We start from the raw sequence: 18,448 nt of genomic DNA, 5'->3' as shown, positions 1-18,448 counted from the left end.
AACTGCCTGTCTGTCGAACATTGTTCCGCTGTCCTTTTCCCCGGTTGAACACAACATGGTAGCCTTCAAATCTAATGTAAACAAGTTCTTGTTGAGCCATAAATAATCAAATTCTATACAATTTACGCCATTAATAAATATTACATTACCATCTTACATTCATTAACACTGATCCTCGAGTGGTCTTCGGCCCTTGATAAGTGGTGACTCAGAAGTAAAAAAAAAAATCCACTACTTGGATTTTTCGGACTACTGTTCTCAGCTTGAGTGTTATATTCACAACGTTTCGGTGGATGTAACCTCTAACCTTCTTCAGGAACATTTTGTCGAACTCTAAAACCTTCCTATCTAACTCCGACCTTCTTCATCTGCATCTTATTAAAGTCGGGAATCAGCACAGAATTTTTGACGGAACCTTTTATTTAATCAAAGCGGTGGCATGATCTCGTTCCGTCAGCCATAACTGAGTAGAACTCTTAAGTAATTTGCAATTATATTCTTAGTATCGCCCGCAGTGAGTATTGAACCTTTAACCTCTAAAAAGAGATTAAGTACTAGATATAATTTAGTTCTAACTGGCGTGTTTCTGGGAGTGGAAGGTCCCATTCTCAATGCAGGCGATACTGAGAATGCAATTCATAATTACTTCGACCCGGTCAAGACTGATCGATCTAGAGTATGCTGTCTCCGTGGATCAAATAAAAAAATAGTTTGATTAATACAGATTTCGTATTTATTATTATATTATATTGGATCCAATACGTAGTGATGATTTAAAGAATGAAAAAAGACTCCTGCGCCACCACCGTTAAAAATTCGGTGCAGATTTCGAGTTCAACAAGCTACACTTAAAAAAGTGGTGTGTGTCAGTAATGTGGTCAATACGGTACTGATTCGAATCCAACTTATTTGCGTCGGATAGGTGCAGAAAGGTAAAGGGGTTACCACTGACGCACATCAAACTCAGTGACTTCCATAAACAGAGTGTGCACCTGCATGCTAGAAAGTGAGTTGGTGTGTTTTATGTGCAGGCCGGTTAAGAGGGAGGGTGTTACCACCCCCTCGCATACCCCCTGATATAAATAGAAACGCATATGGGGATTTTTAGAGAGAATGGACAGTCGATTAGAGTTAAAGTTTGGAAGACAGTTGAACTGAGTTAGTTTCAAGACCAGGAGGGTCAGAGAAAAGATACGTCAACGGAAAAGCAAGAAAGCTTAAGTCAGCCATAAGATGAAATAATGAGATCCTTGCCAGAAAATATATATAAAAAAGGAAGATATAACATAACAAAAGGTTGGTTGGTTGTTTTTGTTTTACGGCATATCAAACCTTTTCATGTAATTTAATGCCGAATCCAGTGATTTTGAAGAACAATATTTTAATAGAATATATTTTTTTGATTTTTTTTTTTTTCAAGTCGGTTTCAATTTAACCCATAGTTGGGACCCTAACAGGTACTACCATTCCGGGTCAGAGTGGACCTGGGAGCAATGGCAATTAAAGGGTGGCTTCAAACTCCCCAAAGCTCGCAAGCTGGGGCCTCACCATCGGATATAGTTTAAGGTCATATCCAAGACCCAAAAAGGTAGATTACATTGTCCGAAACTTTGTGTGAATAACGCACAAAATGAGAACAGTAGTCCGAATTATTTAAATAGTACCAATTATCAACCTTATCTAAAAAATAATATAATAAAATAATCAGAATATTTTAAAAATCTCGAAACTCAATTAAATTCTTTCTTATCTCTCGGCTAGATCACAGAAAATATACGATTTTTATAGTTACCTCCTCTTTCGATTCCGACACGATGCACCTTAAAGAAGGCCGGTGGTTACATCGGCTGAGACGTTGAGAAAATAACACTAAAGCTAAGAACAATATTCCGAATAATCCAAATAGTGGAAATTAATTTTTTTATTTTTACTTCGGAGTCACCATTTATCAGGGCCCGAAGGCCACTCGAGGATAAGGGTTAATAATCGTTCCTGGTGTAAATTTGGTAGAATTTGAGTATCTATTGGGACGGCACAACGAGAACTTGTTTACATTGGATTTGAAGGCTACTGTGTTGAATTCAACCAGGGAAGAAGGCCAGCGGAACAGTCGTCGACAGGCGGGCAGTTCTGGGAATGAAGCTCTGTTCGTGGAATCTACGTTTATATTTAGGCACATGAAAATAACGATAGAGCAGATATAGCTTTGCAACGTCTTTTCTGTGGAGAAGAGGTTGTAAGGAGGAGAAAAAGGGTATCACTTACTAAGTGCTGAAACCAATTTTGAACGTTATCAAGGCTGGATAGGAGGTGCGCCAAGCAGCCGATGCCCAGATGTGGCATCATTGTGTACTTCATTTTAGGACTTTCTAGTCTCTTATCGAGATATAATGAAATGGCAATGGCTATTCTGTTTTCATCAACCAATCAGATTTTGTTTTCTATAGTTCTACACCAAATCCCATTGGAAATAATGATTCAAACATAACTTTTTTTAAGAATCCAACTTAAACGCTTTAGAATTATACACCCAAGCACCAAATGATGATTAAAAAAAGAACGTGTTGTGCTTTGTTTCATTATTGATTGGCACGAAGTAGGGACAGTATACAAAATAGATACACGGAATTAGCTCACTCTTAGACAGGGTTCAAAAAGAGTTTCAAATTTGATAAATCCTGCACTATCAACCTTGCTCAAACCTCTGTCCCATCACCACAACACGCCTGTTTCACGAGTACTTTAATAGAATATGCTCTGATGAACTTATAGCATTTTTCCTCTCATCGTGCGTATTTCTGACTAACCTGACAAGCAGCAAAATCCCACCTCTTCACTGTTGACGTCTCTAAATGTCAGAAACACGTAAACTAGTGTAATACAAATAGCCACTAAAGCACTAATGAAATCAGTTAGAAACCAAATTCTACATATTTTCTTGATGAATGAAAACAATATTACAAACATTTATTTCGGTTATACAGGTCGAACCAAAAGTAGAAAACGTTTGTTGAAGCGTAAGAGGCAAACTTCAAGGCTGTGTAAAGCAAGAACGAAAACAGTTTGAGCACTTGCGTTTAGAAATAACATTTAGTTTTCATTAACATAATTGTCTTATTGCATATAGTTGTACGTGTACGTGATCTCTAAACAACTGTTTTATATATGTTAGGGTCTGTGTTCCTTGAATAGAAGCGCTGATTGAGTTTGAATAAAATGAAATACGTATTATATACGTTTGAAGCCAAAACTACGCATTATTACAAAATAAACAGACATTTATTTTGTTTGAAATTTATATTAAAATTTATAAATATATTTCGAAGCTACACTTCATCATCAGTATGTCTTTCTTTCTTTCTTTTCTTTTTTTTTTTGCCATGTTGTTGGAGCATAGAATCAACAAGTAGAAGTCCGTTTGTTGTTTTTACGGTAATATTTTCAAATGTCGGAACGGTGCGTTGGTCACGCGGAATTTACGTTAGGGTTTGTGTTCCTTGATAGAAGCGCTGGTCGAGTTTGAATAAAATAAAATACGTAGTATATACCTTTGAAGCCAAAACAACGCATTATTACAAAATAAACAAATATTTATCTCGTTTGAAATTCATCTATAGAAGCGCTGATTGGTAAAAAAAAAAAACGAAATATATTTACAACAGTTGGTTTTTCTCTGGATATTTGTTTTACTATTGAGAAAGTAAATGAACTAACCTGTAACCAGATTCGAGTATGCAGTAGGCATTTCTAGAGGAAAAGTTGACCCTAAATTATCTGTCTATAAAATTGGATCTATAAATCAGGTAAGAGTGTTAACTTTGACTATCGAACTAATATGCTTATAGACACAATGTGCTTACCCACAAGAAACGTCTAAAAAACTTGACAGCCCCATTCAGTTTATAATTGAAGTATATGCAGTTAGCTGGTGCAACATCAAAAAAGGGATAATAAAGTTCCATAATCAGCAATTAAAATTTACAGCATAAGGTTCTCGCTTTACTGCTGAAAATAATTGCATGCTATGGAAAATGTATTGAAGGAAAAAGCTATAAAATATTTTTCAATTGTGTAAGTAAAGATATATGTATATAAATTTGATTGAGTAATTGATTGAATTTATTCATCTATAAATATAAAAGCGAAAATGTGTGTATGTATGTATGTTCGCTTTTTGTGTATGTCCAAGAAAGGCTTTTTTCCGAAAAGCGATCGGTCGACTCACTTCTTCTTAAAACTTTTTATATCACACCTAAATGATAATATCTACGAGTTAACAACCGGGGTCGCCTGTCTATTTAATTTGCCAGACTCTCAAAAGATAAATATTCAAGATTTTTCGATCACCGCATGTGTATTAAGCTTTTTCGTATAAAAAAAAAAGCGAACAGACTCGCGGTAAATAAAATACTGTCCCGCACTCAAAGTTGACGTCATTAACTCGTTAAAAACGGGCACCTGCCGTTAAACGTTGCACTTTTTTTTCACACTTTATTATTTTCCAAATGCGCGTCAAGGCTTAGGTTTTTTTTTAATCAAACACCCGGCCAACGATTTTTGTTTTCATTTACCCAAAAACACACACCTCCAAACTCTCGGACAATGCCGAGTACCGCCCGCTAGTAAACATTAAAATAGTCAATTAAACGTTTCATAGGCGAAGTTTTTTTTGGTGGGGGGGGTTGCTCACGTTCACTCCTAACAAGGCACGTCGTCACTTGAACGTAGGGGGCTACTATTTAGGATCAAGCGTAGGAAAGATAAATAAGATGTTGGTTTACGTTACATTTAAACTTCCGCATATCAGTACAGCCAGGGAAGCGGGTAACAGGAATGGAATACCGAAGTCTAGTTGTTCGAGGGAAGAAACTATTAAAGTAGAAAGCTTCTTGGCATTTACGGACCTCAACAATGAAGAATTGAGAGTTTGTTGCTAAGCGGGTTTGTCGGGGATATGTACGTCGAGGGGACACAAGTGCAACGAGTTCATCAGAGCACATTCCATTAAATTATTTGTAAAAAAGGCTCAGAGATGCGACATTGCAGCGATGGGACAGGAGTTCGAGCTTAGTTAACAAAGTGGGACCTATTAGACTGAAAATTCATTTTTGGGCTCTATCCAAGCGGGAGAGGGTGGAGATAGATGCACCAGCCCAGATGTGACAACAATACTCTATGCATGGGCGAATGATGGCCTTGTAGGGGTACAAGATTCAGGTGTGAGTAGTCTTCTAGCGAGCTAGAAACCATCTTCTTTGCAGCAGCCTTTGCAATGTCCTCAATTGCAAACAGCAATTACATATAAATTTTCTGAAAATGAATTTTTTGGATTCACTGATGACTGAAACTAAGTTATTTTTATGGCAAGTGCTCGTCCCACCTTGCCTGACTTTCACAAAAAAACACTCGTCTAGCTGAAACCACTACCAATAATTTCCCTCACTCTTTATATGTGCCTAAACCTAAACGTAGATGCCATGGACAAAGCTTTATACTTAGAGCTGCACGCCTGTGGAACTCTCTTGCTTTTCTGCTTTCCAGCTGAGTACAATATGGTCATCTTCAAGTCCAACGTAAAAAAGAATTTCTACGACCAATGATTACTACGATGTTGTCCCATTGACTACTGTGCACTCATTAACCCTTATCCTCGAGTGGCCTCCGGCCCTTGATAAGTGATGATTCCTTTGTAAAAAAAAAAGGTAAAGTTGCCTTATTTTCAAACACATTCTCAAAGTGTTAAAAGGTTAGTTAAATTAGCAACATAAGCTTCTACATCAGTGAATAAGAACCGCTAATCGCTATACTTTGGAACTCCCTGCCAGATTCCTGCTTCCCCAACTGTACTGACATCCAGAAGTTCAAATGTAACGTGAACCGACATCTTGCTGCACAACTCCCCACCTTTACCCATCTTTTATGTGTCTCTAATAGTAGCCCCCTACATCAAAGTGGCAATGTGCCTTGTTTGGGGTCAAAATGTAATACAAAAATTTTTTTTTTTTTTAAGTATGGAGCAGGACACCTGCATATAATGGCAAAGGTGTTGCGTCGTAAAATTAAGTCTTCTAAGCAATTCCGTACATGTTAATTAAGAAAAAGTTTTGTTTTGGTTTCTTCTCTTTCATAACAAAATAAAGATAACTGTTCTCCCAATCTTTTAAACTGTTATCATTGTTCCAGATTAATTTATGAAGGAAAAATGTACGACTAACCAATTATCAATCGTAGATAACTTACCAAACCGACTCACCCCTGAGATAAGCGTCTGTCAGTTTTCTCAGCCTGTGAATATTTGTATACGTATTTAAAGCCAAACTTTGGGACTATCACCCACTTCTTTGTTAACATTGTCAAAGAAGGAAAAAGAAATCCTTGAGTCATGTCTCCTTTCCGTTTGTTAATATCGCTTGCCGTTGTGGTGTCGGTATCGGCAAGCTGTTGCATGCCAGAGAAATACACTACGGATATCCGGATCGACACCTTTGCAAACGGAACGTTTTACCATGTAAGTTTCTATCTTATGACTAACCATGAAAATGGACCTGTCTTTCCTATTTTTATATACCAGGGGGAAGGAATCGTTATCAAGTCCAAAGACTACTTGAGAATATGGGTCAATGACTTTTGACCATGTAAGTTGCTACTTTATTACTGGGGCTGTGACAACAGCATATTTTTTTCATTGTATATACCCGTTAATATCGTATATGTTTTTATGTAGACGGATCTGATTCTCGGTTGATTAACTGTCTTACTGTGTCGGATATATACTCGAGAGTCAAAAGAATTTTAAAAAAATATACTGTTGTCTCAGCCCTACATATGACTAAACATGAAAATGGATGAGTCTTTTCTATTTTTATATACTAGGGGGAGGGGATTATTATATAGTCCAAAAGCTATCTGAGGATTAGGGTTTATGACTGTCAGGTGATCGATGCGAACAACATCGTTATAATCAGTAATTGATTATTGGAAGAAAATTGAGTAGAATTTGATTATTTAAGAGAATGGCACAACAAGAACTTGTTTACATTATGTAACGTGGTTTGTTTACATTGTGTAACGTGATTTGTTTACATTGTGTAACTTGATTTGTTTACATTATGTAACGTGGTTTGTTTACATTATATAATGTGATGTGTTTACATTATGTAACGTGATTTGTTTACATTATGTAACGTGATTTGTTTACATTATATAATGTGATTTGTTTACACTGTGTAACGTGGTTTGTTTACATTATGTAATGTGATTTTTTTACATTATGTAACGTGATTTGTTTGCATTATATAATGTGATTTGTTTACATTATGTAACGTGATTTGTTTACATTATATAATGTGATTTGTTTACATTATGTAACGTGGTTTGTTTACATTATGTAACGTGATTTTTTTTACATTATGTAACGTGATTTTTTTACATCATGTAACGTGGTTTGTTTACATTATATAGCATGATTTGTTTACATTTTGTAACGTGATTTGTTTACATTATGTAACGTGGTTGGGTCGTTACATTTTACTTTAGTAAAAATAAAACTGGATATAAATAAATAAAATCCGGGTCGGCATTTTTTTTTACCGTTACTTTTTTTTTACATTTTCACCCCAAACAAGGCACATTGCCACTTTGTTGTAGGGGGCTACTATCAGGGACATAAGCATCAAAGGTACTGCGTAGGAAGTTGGGCAGCAAGATGTCGGTTCACGTTACGCTTGAACTTCTGCGTGTCAATAGAGTCGGGAAAGCAGGGACCCGGAATTGCACAGTTTAGCTGTTCTGGGGAAGAAACAACTGGAGCAGACGGCTCTCTTACATCTAGGGATCTCTACCGTGAAGGGGTGGGATTTAGCTGCTTGTCGGGTTTGCCAGGGGTATTTACCCCACTCTTTATATGTGCCTAAATACAAGCGTATGAGCAGAGCTTCTTTCTTAGAAGTGCACGACTGTGGAACTCTCTTCCGTTTGCCTGTTTCCTACCTGACTACAACTTGGATGTCTTCAAGTCCAACATAAACAAATTTCTGACAAACCGCCCCCTTAAGTAAGACACTTTATCAAATCTCCAATACTAACGATTGCTACGATACTATCTCATTGATTACTGTAGACGCAATAACCCTTATCTCCGAGTGGCTACAGGCTTAACAAGTGGTGACCGCCATGTAAAAAAAAGCACTCCCGCATTGATATCATATTGTTTAGATGTACGAACTTTCCGCATCACTTAAAAATGTCTCTTGCTGCCATATGTTCATTTTACCACGACAGCGTTTCTCCTTCCTCCGACCGCATGCTGGTCACAGCTGGCCCATTCTCGTCCTCGCTATTTACACTTCCATTTTCTGTCGAGCACACTTCTTAATCTGTATATTTCTTTTGCTGCTATTTTCAACCGCGCTCATACGCCTTCTGTTACAATTAGACTTGAAAACGGCCATGATATAGTAAGCTAAGGAGCAGTCACATGACATTGTGTTCTACAATTTTCTTCTCCTATAATTAATGGCCTGTTTCTTTGTGTGACTAACGAGAATATAGTTATACGACAGTTTCCCGCTCTTTTATGCAGTCTTCGTTTTTCTACGTAAGAAAAAATTGAAATTTAACCGGTTAAGAGAGGAAAGAAAAAACAGTGTTTCGCCCTATGATCCTTCTTTTCACATTCGCATTGAATCGGTTTATAGCCTTATCTAGTCATACCAACGTTTGATCGCCCCACTTTTGTTCGATGTTTTTCATTGGGCACAGTGTTCTTCTAAGGCAAGATGGAGTCCTTCAGAAAAGGAGTTCCCCACTATGTAAGTAAGACAGGGCAGTAATCTTGCAGTCTGGTCAATATTTGTAGTGTGTTTTCTTTCTGAGATATTGTTAGAAGCTTGACATGACGAAAGAAACTCTTTCACTTCAGTTGTGGCTAGAAAAGAAACTTCATTCGTGGAATTTTTGTTTGGTTATAGGCACTGATATAGAGTAAGGCTATTTATTGATAGCGGTTGTAATTGGACGAGTGTTTGTTGCGAACGTCGAAATCCTGCAATGAATATAATAATAGAGCAAAGATAGGCTTGCAATGTCTCTTCTGTGAAAAAAAAAAGATGTGGTAGGAAGAAGCAAAATGTCGTCACAGTCTAGATTTTGAAGCCGGTTTTTGTAACCTGTCAATGCAAGGACAGATACTCTGATCAGCTCTTCCCAAAAGTGCTCCATCTTGGAACGTCGTTTTTATGTTGTTTTATGTTGGGTAGAATTTGATTATTTAAGGGGACGGTTCATCAAGAACTTGTTTACATTTGATTTGGAGGTTACGATATTATAGTTGAACGGGAAGCAGACCAGCGAAACAGTATTCCAAAATATGGCAGTTCTAGCAAAGAAGCTTTGTTCATGGAATCTGTGTTTAGATTTAGGCTCAGATAGAGAGTGGTAGAAATTGTTGATAGTGGTTGTAGGTAGTCGAGTGCTTTTTGTGAAAGTTCGACAAGGTAAGGGGGTCATAGTTTAGAGCCATAAAAATAACGATAAAGCAGAAACAGGCTTGCAATGTCTCTTCTGTGGGAAAGAGATTGCAGGGAAGAGAAAAGGGCATCACTTACTAGGTTTCGAAGCCAGTTTTGAACTTTATAATAGCAGGATTGTCCTTAATCCGCGGATGTGCGAAAGAAATACTTTCCTTCTCATCAGAGGGTAGGAATTAGCAAAATGCGGAAATGGGTTTTGCTTGCAAAGTATTTAATGAAATTACAAGTAAGCCATAGAGCTTACTTGGTAAAAGTTTTTTTAAAAAATAGTGGAGCAGAGGGAATGGGGAGAAAAAAGAAAAATTATTTCACGTGGATGGATGGTCGGGAGAAGAGTAGAATATCCAATTATGGTAAAATCCAAGAAAAGTTTGTAAAAGTTCGGTATCCAGAAGTAAAAATTCCAAAGGAATCGCGTCACCTGAATATATTTCGATGTCATCCAAAAGGCAGAATTCTGTGAAATAATTCACAAATGGGTACAAGGAAAAAAGAGTGAGTTCAAAATATTATTATTAAAAGAAAAATTGCGCGTAGAATGAAGAAATGGACAAATTTTAAGACGCTCTATTTTCTATTTGCTTAAATATGTTTTTAACTCTTCTTAAAATGTTTTTAATATGTTTTATTAATTCTTTGTTTTTATTATAAGCTCTATTTTCTATTTACTTTTTTGAGAATTTACATCCGGCTAGGATTACTGTAGAAATATTAAGTCTTTAATATTTATAATATATTTTAAGTTTGCTATTTTGGATTATCTTTGTAAAACTTTGTATATATATATATATATATATATATATATATATATATATATATAATATAAAGCTGAATTTGTGTGTGTGTGTGTGTGTGTGTGTGTGTGTGTGTGTGTGTGTGTGTGTGTGTGGTCACGAATAGGCTCCTGTATGGTTGACTATTTTAAAAAACTGATTACATATAATGATAGATGTATCGAGGTACAGGAATATGTATGTTTGATCCTGCAGAACGGTGGTTCATTAAAATTGTAGGGTCTGCGTACCCGCCTGGTCCACAAAGTATGCAAATAAAAAATTTAAAAATTAAAAAAAAACGTTTACAACTGTTTTTGATATAGACGTGCATAAGAATACTTTGATAAGTATGTTTCAACTTAAATAGGGATGGTATAATAAAATTGTGAAGTCTGCGTTCGCGCCTGGCCTCCATAGAATGGAAATAGGCACAAACTTTAATAAAGACTTTTCATATCTATCTGCGTAAGTATACTTTGATAATTATGTTTCAGTTTGAAGAAATATGGTATAATAAAAATATGGGTGTTCGTTCGCGCCTTACCTCCATCGAATGGAAATATGTCACAAAGTTTAACACGGTTTTTTAATACAGATCCACAGAATATTGTGAGAAGTGTTTCAGTGTGAAACAAGTATGGTATAATAAATTATGGAGTTTATCTATTCTATTTTTACTTTCATTATATTTTGCTTTAGTTTTGATACCCCCAAATTCGAAGCTATCTCTTTATAACCCTTCCTTTTCATAACCTATCATACTTTCATAAATCAGAGTCCATTTTCTGTAGGCTGTTTTTGAACCCAGTCAACGACGGGTACTTTTTGCTAGTGTATATATATATATATATATATATATATATATATATATATATATATATATATATATATATATATATATCGGAAGTAAACATTTCAAACCAAAGATGTATTGATATTATACTCATATTATTTTATTGTTAGTATAGTGTGTCTTACACGTGTTTCAACTCCTCATCAACTCCTCATCAGAGATAGATTTCTGTTCCTCGAAAAAAAGATACAGTTGGAGAATGTTTTCTTTGGATGACAAAGGCCAAAATTTGGGTGAAAGAAATAGACATCCTTAAGAGTTATTTGTTATATATCTGTTCGTGCCTTTCTGGCGAAAAAAAAAGTTGAAATTTTACACGGAGTTGTGTAGTAACGTGCTTGTACACATATTTATATTTTCTACATGTTGGTACTATTAGCGAAACAGGAAGTAGAGAATAAATTCTAAAGGCAAATATTTGGATTGGACTGGGATGCTTAGAAGAATACAAGTGCAGTTAGTTCATCAGAGCACATCCCATTAAAGTACTGCAGAGATGGGATACAGGGTAGGGTTTGATGGACAATGTCAGACCTATTAGATTTGAAACTCGCTTTTTTACCTTATCTAAGAAAAAGAGATCAGTGGTTAGCGCACCAGCTCGTATGTAGCTAAAATACTCTTTCATGGCTTTGTAGATATATAGAATACTAGAAAATGTACCCGGCGTTGCCCGGTATTAAACGTAATGTTAAATTCCTTTAAAACATTATATTAAATAAAACGGGAAAAAAACTGAAACATGTGCATGCGAGTCTTATGATTTTTCTAAACAGTTCACTTCTTGTAAGTAAAAAAAAAATACTTAGGCTCAGATCGAAACCAAAACCTAAAAGCCGTGAATCATGAAAGATAACCACGAGGCCAGCTTTCAAACGTTGTGAAGCAGTTGACAAACAGATAAACATCCGATGACATCTCTAAATAGCAATTTTTCAATTGTGACCTCTTAGCAGCCCTTTTTTCTGGATAAAAACCAATTAAAAACTTTTCAAATCTCTGAATACCCTATATACTAAATTTCAAGTCTCTAGATTCGTTGATTATATAGGTTGAGAAGTGTCCTCACACACGCAGTCTCGCTTCTATAGATTTGCAAGTGTGAGAGGTTTTTGCAGAAGACGTGACAGTATTTTTTACGTATTTATTCTAATTCGTGTTGCATGGGAAAGTCTCGGTAATCATTCAAGGATTATTGTAAGTTATTGATCGTTGCTTCAAATTAGTAGTCAATACTTAGGCAGGCTAAGGACTAAGATAGTGGATTTTTACTAAGTTTGTGGTGATAGTCTCTATTCTTATGTTTTTATGCTTTCCCTCATATTTCTTTTCTCTAGAGCAAAGGTGTTCAATACTCTGACGTACTGAATGGTCTACACGTTACTCATGCGACTTTCACCAATAATAAAGGCGTTTCCGACCTTGCGAAATCTTATTACAACATATTTACGGTAAGTTGAACTAATATATTTATCCATTACTTCTTGTTCCATATCATGTTTAATAGCTCCGTTTTCAAATACATACCTGCAGCAATTGAATAGTTATAATGCTATGAGTATAGCAAAAAAAAGTGCGTTTCATGCTTTACCAACTATGAATAACGTTAAACCTATTCCATAGCACACATCATTTTAACAAATAAAACTGCACATACTGATTATGTAATGGAATAAATTTGAAACACGGGTTGACAGATATGTTGGGTGGAAGCTTTCAAACATAATTAAGTCTTTGCTTACATTATGTGCTTAAGATTTTGAAATATTTAGGGTTGTCTGAGTGGTCTTTTTATCTTGTTTCACAATAGATTCAGTGAAAGAAGATATTAGTCTCGAATGACAACTCATCAAAGTACACAGTGCAATGTGATGAACCCTACGTTGAAGCTTTATAACTTGACATATAAATAAATTGCAAAAAATAAAATTGAAAAATCATTTATAAACACCCATATATTATCATACATACATATGTGTGTGTGTGTGTGTGTGTGTGTGTGTGTGTGTGTGTGTGTGTGTGCATGCATTATTCGGACTCTTAGAAACAAACATGTATTCACATATATTACAGGCAAGGCGGATTAAGCAATACCATTCCTCAACTGTTGGGCGTTTGCACACGACCTGCTTAGCCGCGTACTAAACTGACTGCCGGGCACCGGTACTCGTTACCGGAAGTGACGTCACCAGAGAGAGTGACGTCATGAGATAATCCATTAATCCCCTCCCAAGCTTTTTTGTTCGTTAAAGCTGTTAGTAACTCTTCCTTTTAAGGTTTACCATCAATGGATCCGTAAACTTTCTCTTAAGGAACGGCCGCCTTAGTTTAGGTGTTGGTTGAGGCGGTTCAAGATCAAGTTTCGAAGGCTTATCTTCCACTGGTGAACTGTCGATGATTTCAACTGATCGACATCTTCTTAGTTGGTTCTGATGACGTTTGTGGGTATATGTTGGTCCTTGGACGATATATACCATGTCACCGACTCTCTTAGTAATTGTACCTACCTCTCAGTATCATAGGTTGTTTTTATAACTTTTAAAAAACACTCTTTCACCTGACATGAAACGTTTCCTGGGTACACAAATGGTCACTAGTGGCCTTGACTCTTTGGGTAAGAGCTTGTCAAAAACGGGTCTCACTTTTCGCGCAAACATCGTTTCTGCAGGTGAGACTGCTGTTGGTGTGTTCGGGTTGGGTGTAATCCTATACACGTGTAGAAATTGTTGAAGTGCTTCATCTGTTACGGTCAATTGAGTCTTCTTCAGTGCTCTTTTAAGAGTGTCCACAAAGCCTTCCGCTTGATCATTCGACTTAGGATGGTACTGGGGAGTGGTGATATGATTAATTTGGAACGTATCATAAAATGTTTTGAACTCAGCTGATGTAAACTGATTTCCATTATCACTTATGATGCAATCGACTACATCGAAACGTGCGAATAGTTCATGTAAGAAATTTATAATCGTTCCAATAATCGTTTCAAAACCTCAATACCTCATGCCACTTGGTGAAACTATCGACTACGACTAAGTAATAATTGTCCTCGAGCGGACCCGCAAAATCGATGTGTACCCTCGACCATGGCTGGTCAGTCTTCGGCCAAGGTTTAAACGTAATCGGTGGTTATTTAGCCACAAGGGCACAGCCTGTGCACGAGTCTATCCTCTCATTGATATCCTTGTCCATATTAGGCCAGTAGACATAGCTCCTCATCAAACTCTTCATACGATTTTTCCCAAGATGTCCTGTGTGAAAATCCCGTAGAATTCGTTTTTGGAGACATTTGGGAATCGCCACTCTTTGCCAAATAGTAAAACCTTATCGCAAAGCGAAAATACTTCCGGAACATCGCCTTTTATGGCGATCTTGTTTTTTATGTCACAGATAAAGTCATCCTTGAAATAAGGAAATAGGGTGTCAAAAAAAGATCTGAATTTAACGTCTCTTTGATCTTCTCAAACGCCTTCTGGCATTCTGGCGTCCAGTCCCAGGCTTTCTCTTTCTTCAGCAGTTCATTTAGTGGAGCACAAAAATCATGCATATTCTTGATGAAGACTTGGTAGAAATTAGCCAGGCTCAGAAAGCTATGTAGTGCTTGCACGTTATTGGGAGAAGGCATTTCTTTATGGCTTCCGCCCTCTCAGGATCGGGGTGTATACCATTTTCATCAATAATGTGACCTAAGTAACGTATTTCCTTCATCAGGAAGTCACATTTTGCTTCTTTTACTTTCAAACTGAAACTGAATTCTTTCAAAAACTTCATGTATTCGGTGCTCATCTGTTGATTTACTGACTATGACAATATCATTCAAGTAGGCGCAAGCGAAATCGAAGCCACCCAGTATGGTGTCAATGACCTGATGGAAAAATCGCAGGTGCCACCTTGACTCCGAAAGCTAACCTTTCAAACTTGTAGTGTCCCCTGTGTATATTTATACAGAGGAGTTTGGAACACTTCGCATCGACGGGGATCTGCAAATATGCGTCGCTCAAATACACCTTAGAAAATACTTTACCACCGTTTAATTTGTTTAATATCTTCTCTGGTGTGAGGAGTGGATAGTAATGTTTGAGGGCTGCGTTCAGACGCGTGGAGAAATCCGCACATACAAGAATTTGGTTTGTTTTCTTGGTCACATATACGGTAGAGGCTACCCAATCACTGCGTCTTACTTTCGATAGTATTTCTCTTCTAGCCGATCCAATTCATTGTCGATTTTCTTCGTTGCTGAAAATGGGAGGTTTCGTTTCTTCTTGAAAACGGGCAGAGTGTTTTCTTTTAGTTCGAATCTCGCTATAGCCTTTGTACATTTTCCTAATCATGGTCAGAATACTTCTGGAAATTCCTCTTTTAACTAGTCCTTCAGTTGTTGCGCCTCCGTAGACGAGTCTTCTACCCTATGACAGAATTTATTCATATGTTGGTCCCACAATTCGAATCGCTCATTCCAGTCAGTACCGAAGAGGTTTTCGGATGCCCTATGTACATACACTTTCACTTTTTAGTAATACCATTTAAGGTCACCGGGAGTGTGAGCTCTCCCTCAAATTCCACTTTATCGCCTGTCACAACTCGAGCTGATTTGTTCGTCTTCCACGTGATTGGTTTCCTTAGCCTTTTCCACATCTTAAGGTTAATGATGGACAGGTCTGATCCGAAATGCAATTGTAGATGCACAGTTTTATTTGCGATGTTTACTGTGACATATTTGCGTCGGTCCTTGTCTGAATCTAAGTCGGATCTAGTCTGTCAGACGCTGTTCTTGTCCTTGTTCTTCATGCACTGGATCGCTTTGTGGCCCTTCCTGCCACATTCGTTGCAGTACTTATCTTTGTAAAAACATTTACTCGCCCAATATTTCCCACCGCAGCGATAGCATGGGCTTGTAGGGGATCCGGGTTTTGTGACTGGGTGGTACTTATTAGGTGTAGCCTGAGTTTTCTTACTTCCAGCTTTGCTTTTTCAGGGTGAGTATTTTTCCGGTCTGAAGGTCGTCCTTCTAATGGATGTTGCGCCTGGCTCCTCGATCTGTCTCGAGTTGTTCCTTACGCAGACTACACGTTGACAATCCTCGGTCAACTTCTGGAGGGTGAGGCCCTGTTCGCTCTCAAGTCCAGAGAGAACAGATCGTCTAATCTCAGTGTTTTGGATGAGAATAGACCCTGCGCAAAAATTAAACACTTGAAGTCATCTGCCGATCAGTCAGACAAACGGAAATCATCGCAGTGTTTATTTACCACGGACGCGAAGGTCAGGTAATCGTCGTCGTCGCTTTATTTTTTGCAGGTTAAAGCACTTCCATCTTTTATGAAAGAGCGTAGTATTCGGGCTGAACAGTTCGGATAAAAGTTTGACCGCTTCAGAAAATTTCAATTCACTCGTGTTCATGGAGAGAATATAATCCACAAACTTGCTATGTTCTGTGGTCCCTAATTTCCCCCAAAAGTAGGCGAACTTTTTTAGCGTTGCTCCACTCTTGACAGTCCACGGTGAATAGGTCCTCATATCTTCGATAGAAAGCGTCAAACGTCCCATCCAACTCCGGTTAGTAGTTGAACGTTTCTATGGCGTTCCATATTGTACTTTGGGAAAAAGCAAAACTGTCGTCCCTGTGTTCCGTTCTATCGAACATTTTTAACAATAGCTCTTCTTGTCGTTTTTGACTGGAGAAGAGAGATAAAATAATAATAATGTCCTTTCCTGGAGTGTGTGCATATGAGGAGGGAGCAACGTATCCCTTGCTTCTTAGAGATAACTCAATATGAGGGTTGAAAAAAATTTTACTTGCGAAACAAAAAACAAAAAAAATCATAATACACTGTGATACAATACAGTTGTAAAAGAATAAAAATAATTGTGGAATTGTCCGGGAGTTAATCAAAATGGCTAGGTTTTTTATATGTGTGGGGGTGACTTGTCCCCACGAGGAGGAAACAAATTTTCACTTAAATTTAAAAATAGAATATTTCAGAAAATTCCACTCAATAAAAAAGTTTCAATACTACTTTAGTCCAAGTAAAAAGAAAGGGAAAAACATTTCTCTCCCGTTAAAAATTTGCAAAATGAAAAATGTCCGACTTTGCATAAGAATGAACAGTAGACAAGTTACAATTAAAATTGTTTCGTGGTGAATTTAGGTCAACATTTTTCTCTCTTTTTTTTCAATAAGCAAACAGATTAAATTTTACGGCATTAACAAAATGCGTTTGGTACAGTTCTTTTCAATTTATATATAGAGATAAAAAGATTACTTACAACTGAGTCGAACACTTTTCTTTGCCTTCGTTTCTTCTTTTTGTTTTTATAAAGCAATTGCCAGCCGAATTCTTAGCTTGTAAATCCGAAGTTCGTTTGAAGTCAAATTAATCTCATTTTTTCCTTTTTTGTGGAGTTAACCCGTGTGAAGGTCGAATCCGTTTGTCGCCAGTTTGTTATGGTGTTAAATGGTAATGAAAACGAAGGAAACTCAGGACTCTTAGAAACAAACATGTATTCACATATATTACAGTCATGGCGGGTTGAGCAATACCATTTTGCACACGACCCGGTTAGCCCCGTACCAAACTCTGACTGCCGGGCACCGGTACTCATTACCAGAAGTAACGTCACCAGAGAGAGTGACGTCATGAGATAGTCCATTAATCCTATGGAGGGGCGTCTCCAACAATTCTCTTCTTGGGTGTTAGTTTCATAACGTTTCAGTCGATGTAACCTCGGACCTTTTTCAAATGCATCGTGTAAAACTTGGCAATCTTCATGTCAAATTTAAGAATTTATATGGAATCTTTAACTTGAACTTCAACCAGTCCCAAAATTTTAAGGGAATCCAAGGTGAAAATAGTAGTCCGAAAAAATTTTACACATAAGCAAACTTAAATACATTTATATATATATATATATATATATATATATATATATATATATATATATATACAAGGAAAACGCCCCTTTTAAGGATGCCAGGTTTATTGGATGTTTATGATGATGGTGATGATAAATAAAAGATAAAAACACTGCATGTCCGACAGAAACAACACATAGCCAGACCTTGATCGCGATCTTCTGTTAAAAAAAATAAAATGAAAACGTTTTCGTGATATCATCAATGGGAGTCTGGTGAGCTGTCATGTTCCTATTTACAGTTGGTTGAAGGCACTGATATACAGGGGCGCAGAACACTTTGAAGCAGCCAAGATAGACCGAGCGAAGCTCAAGAGAGCAGGAAGGAAACGCCAAATTTTACCGCCCAATTATGGAGATTTTTCGATCTGTGTGGTGTTTGG

At 37.1% G+C, this 18,448-nt stretch overlaps 1 protein-coding gene across 1 annotated transcript in view; it reads left to right on the top strand.

Annotated features, from left to right (window-relative positions):
• Nucleotides 1-6,325: 6,325 nt before the first annotated feature.
• LOC145240185 (uncharacterized) overlaps nucleotides 6,326-18,448 on the top strand; it is a 39,460-nt gene continuing 27,337 nt past the window's right edge. The window contains exons 1-2 of the mRNA XM_080103771.1: nucleotides 6,326-6,508; nucleotides 12,497-12,610. Coding sequence (XP_079959897.1) covers nucleotides 6,383-6,508; nucleotides 12,497-12,610 — 240 coding nt within the window. The 5' untranslated portion in view covers nucleotides 6,326-6,382. The remainder of the gene's footprint in view (nucleotides 6,509-12,496; nucleotides 12,611-18,448) is intronic.

The sequence above is a fragment of the Euprymna scolopes genome, chromosome 19 (assembly GCF_053919585.1).
Source record: "Euprymna scolopes isolate OS-2025 chromosome 19, ASM5391958v1, whole genome shotgun sequence".
In the NCBI taxonomy this organism is placed as follows: domain Eukaryota; kingdom Metazoa; phylum Mollusca; class Cephalopoda; order Sepiida; family Sepiolidae; genus Euprymna; species Euprymna scolopes.
Note: the sequence above shows the minus strand (reverse complement) of the source record. Positions and strands in the feature narration are given on the sequence as shown.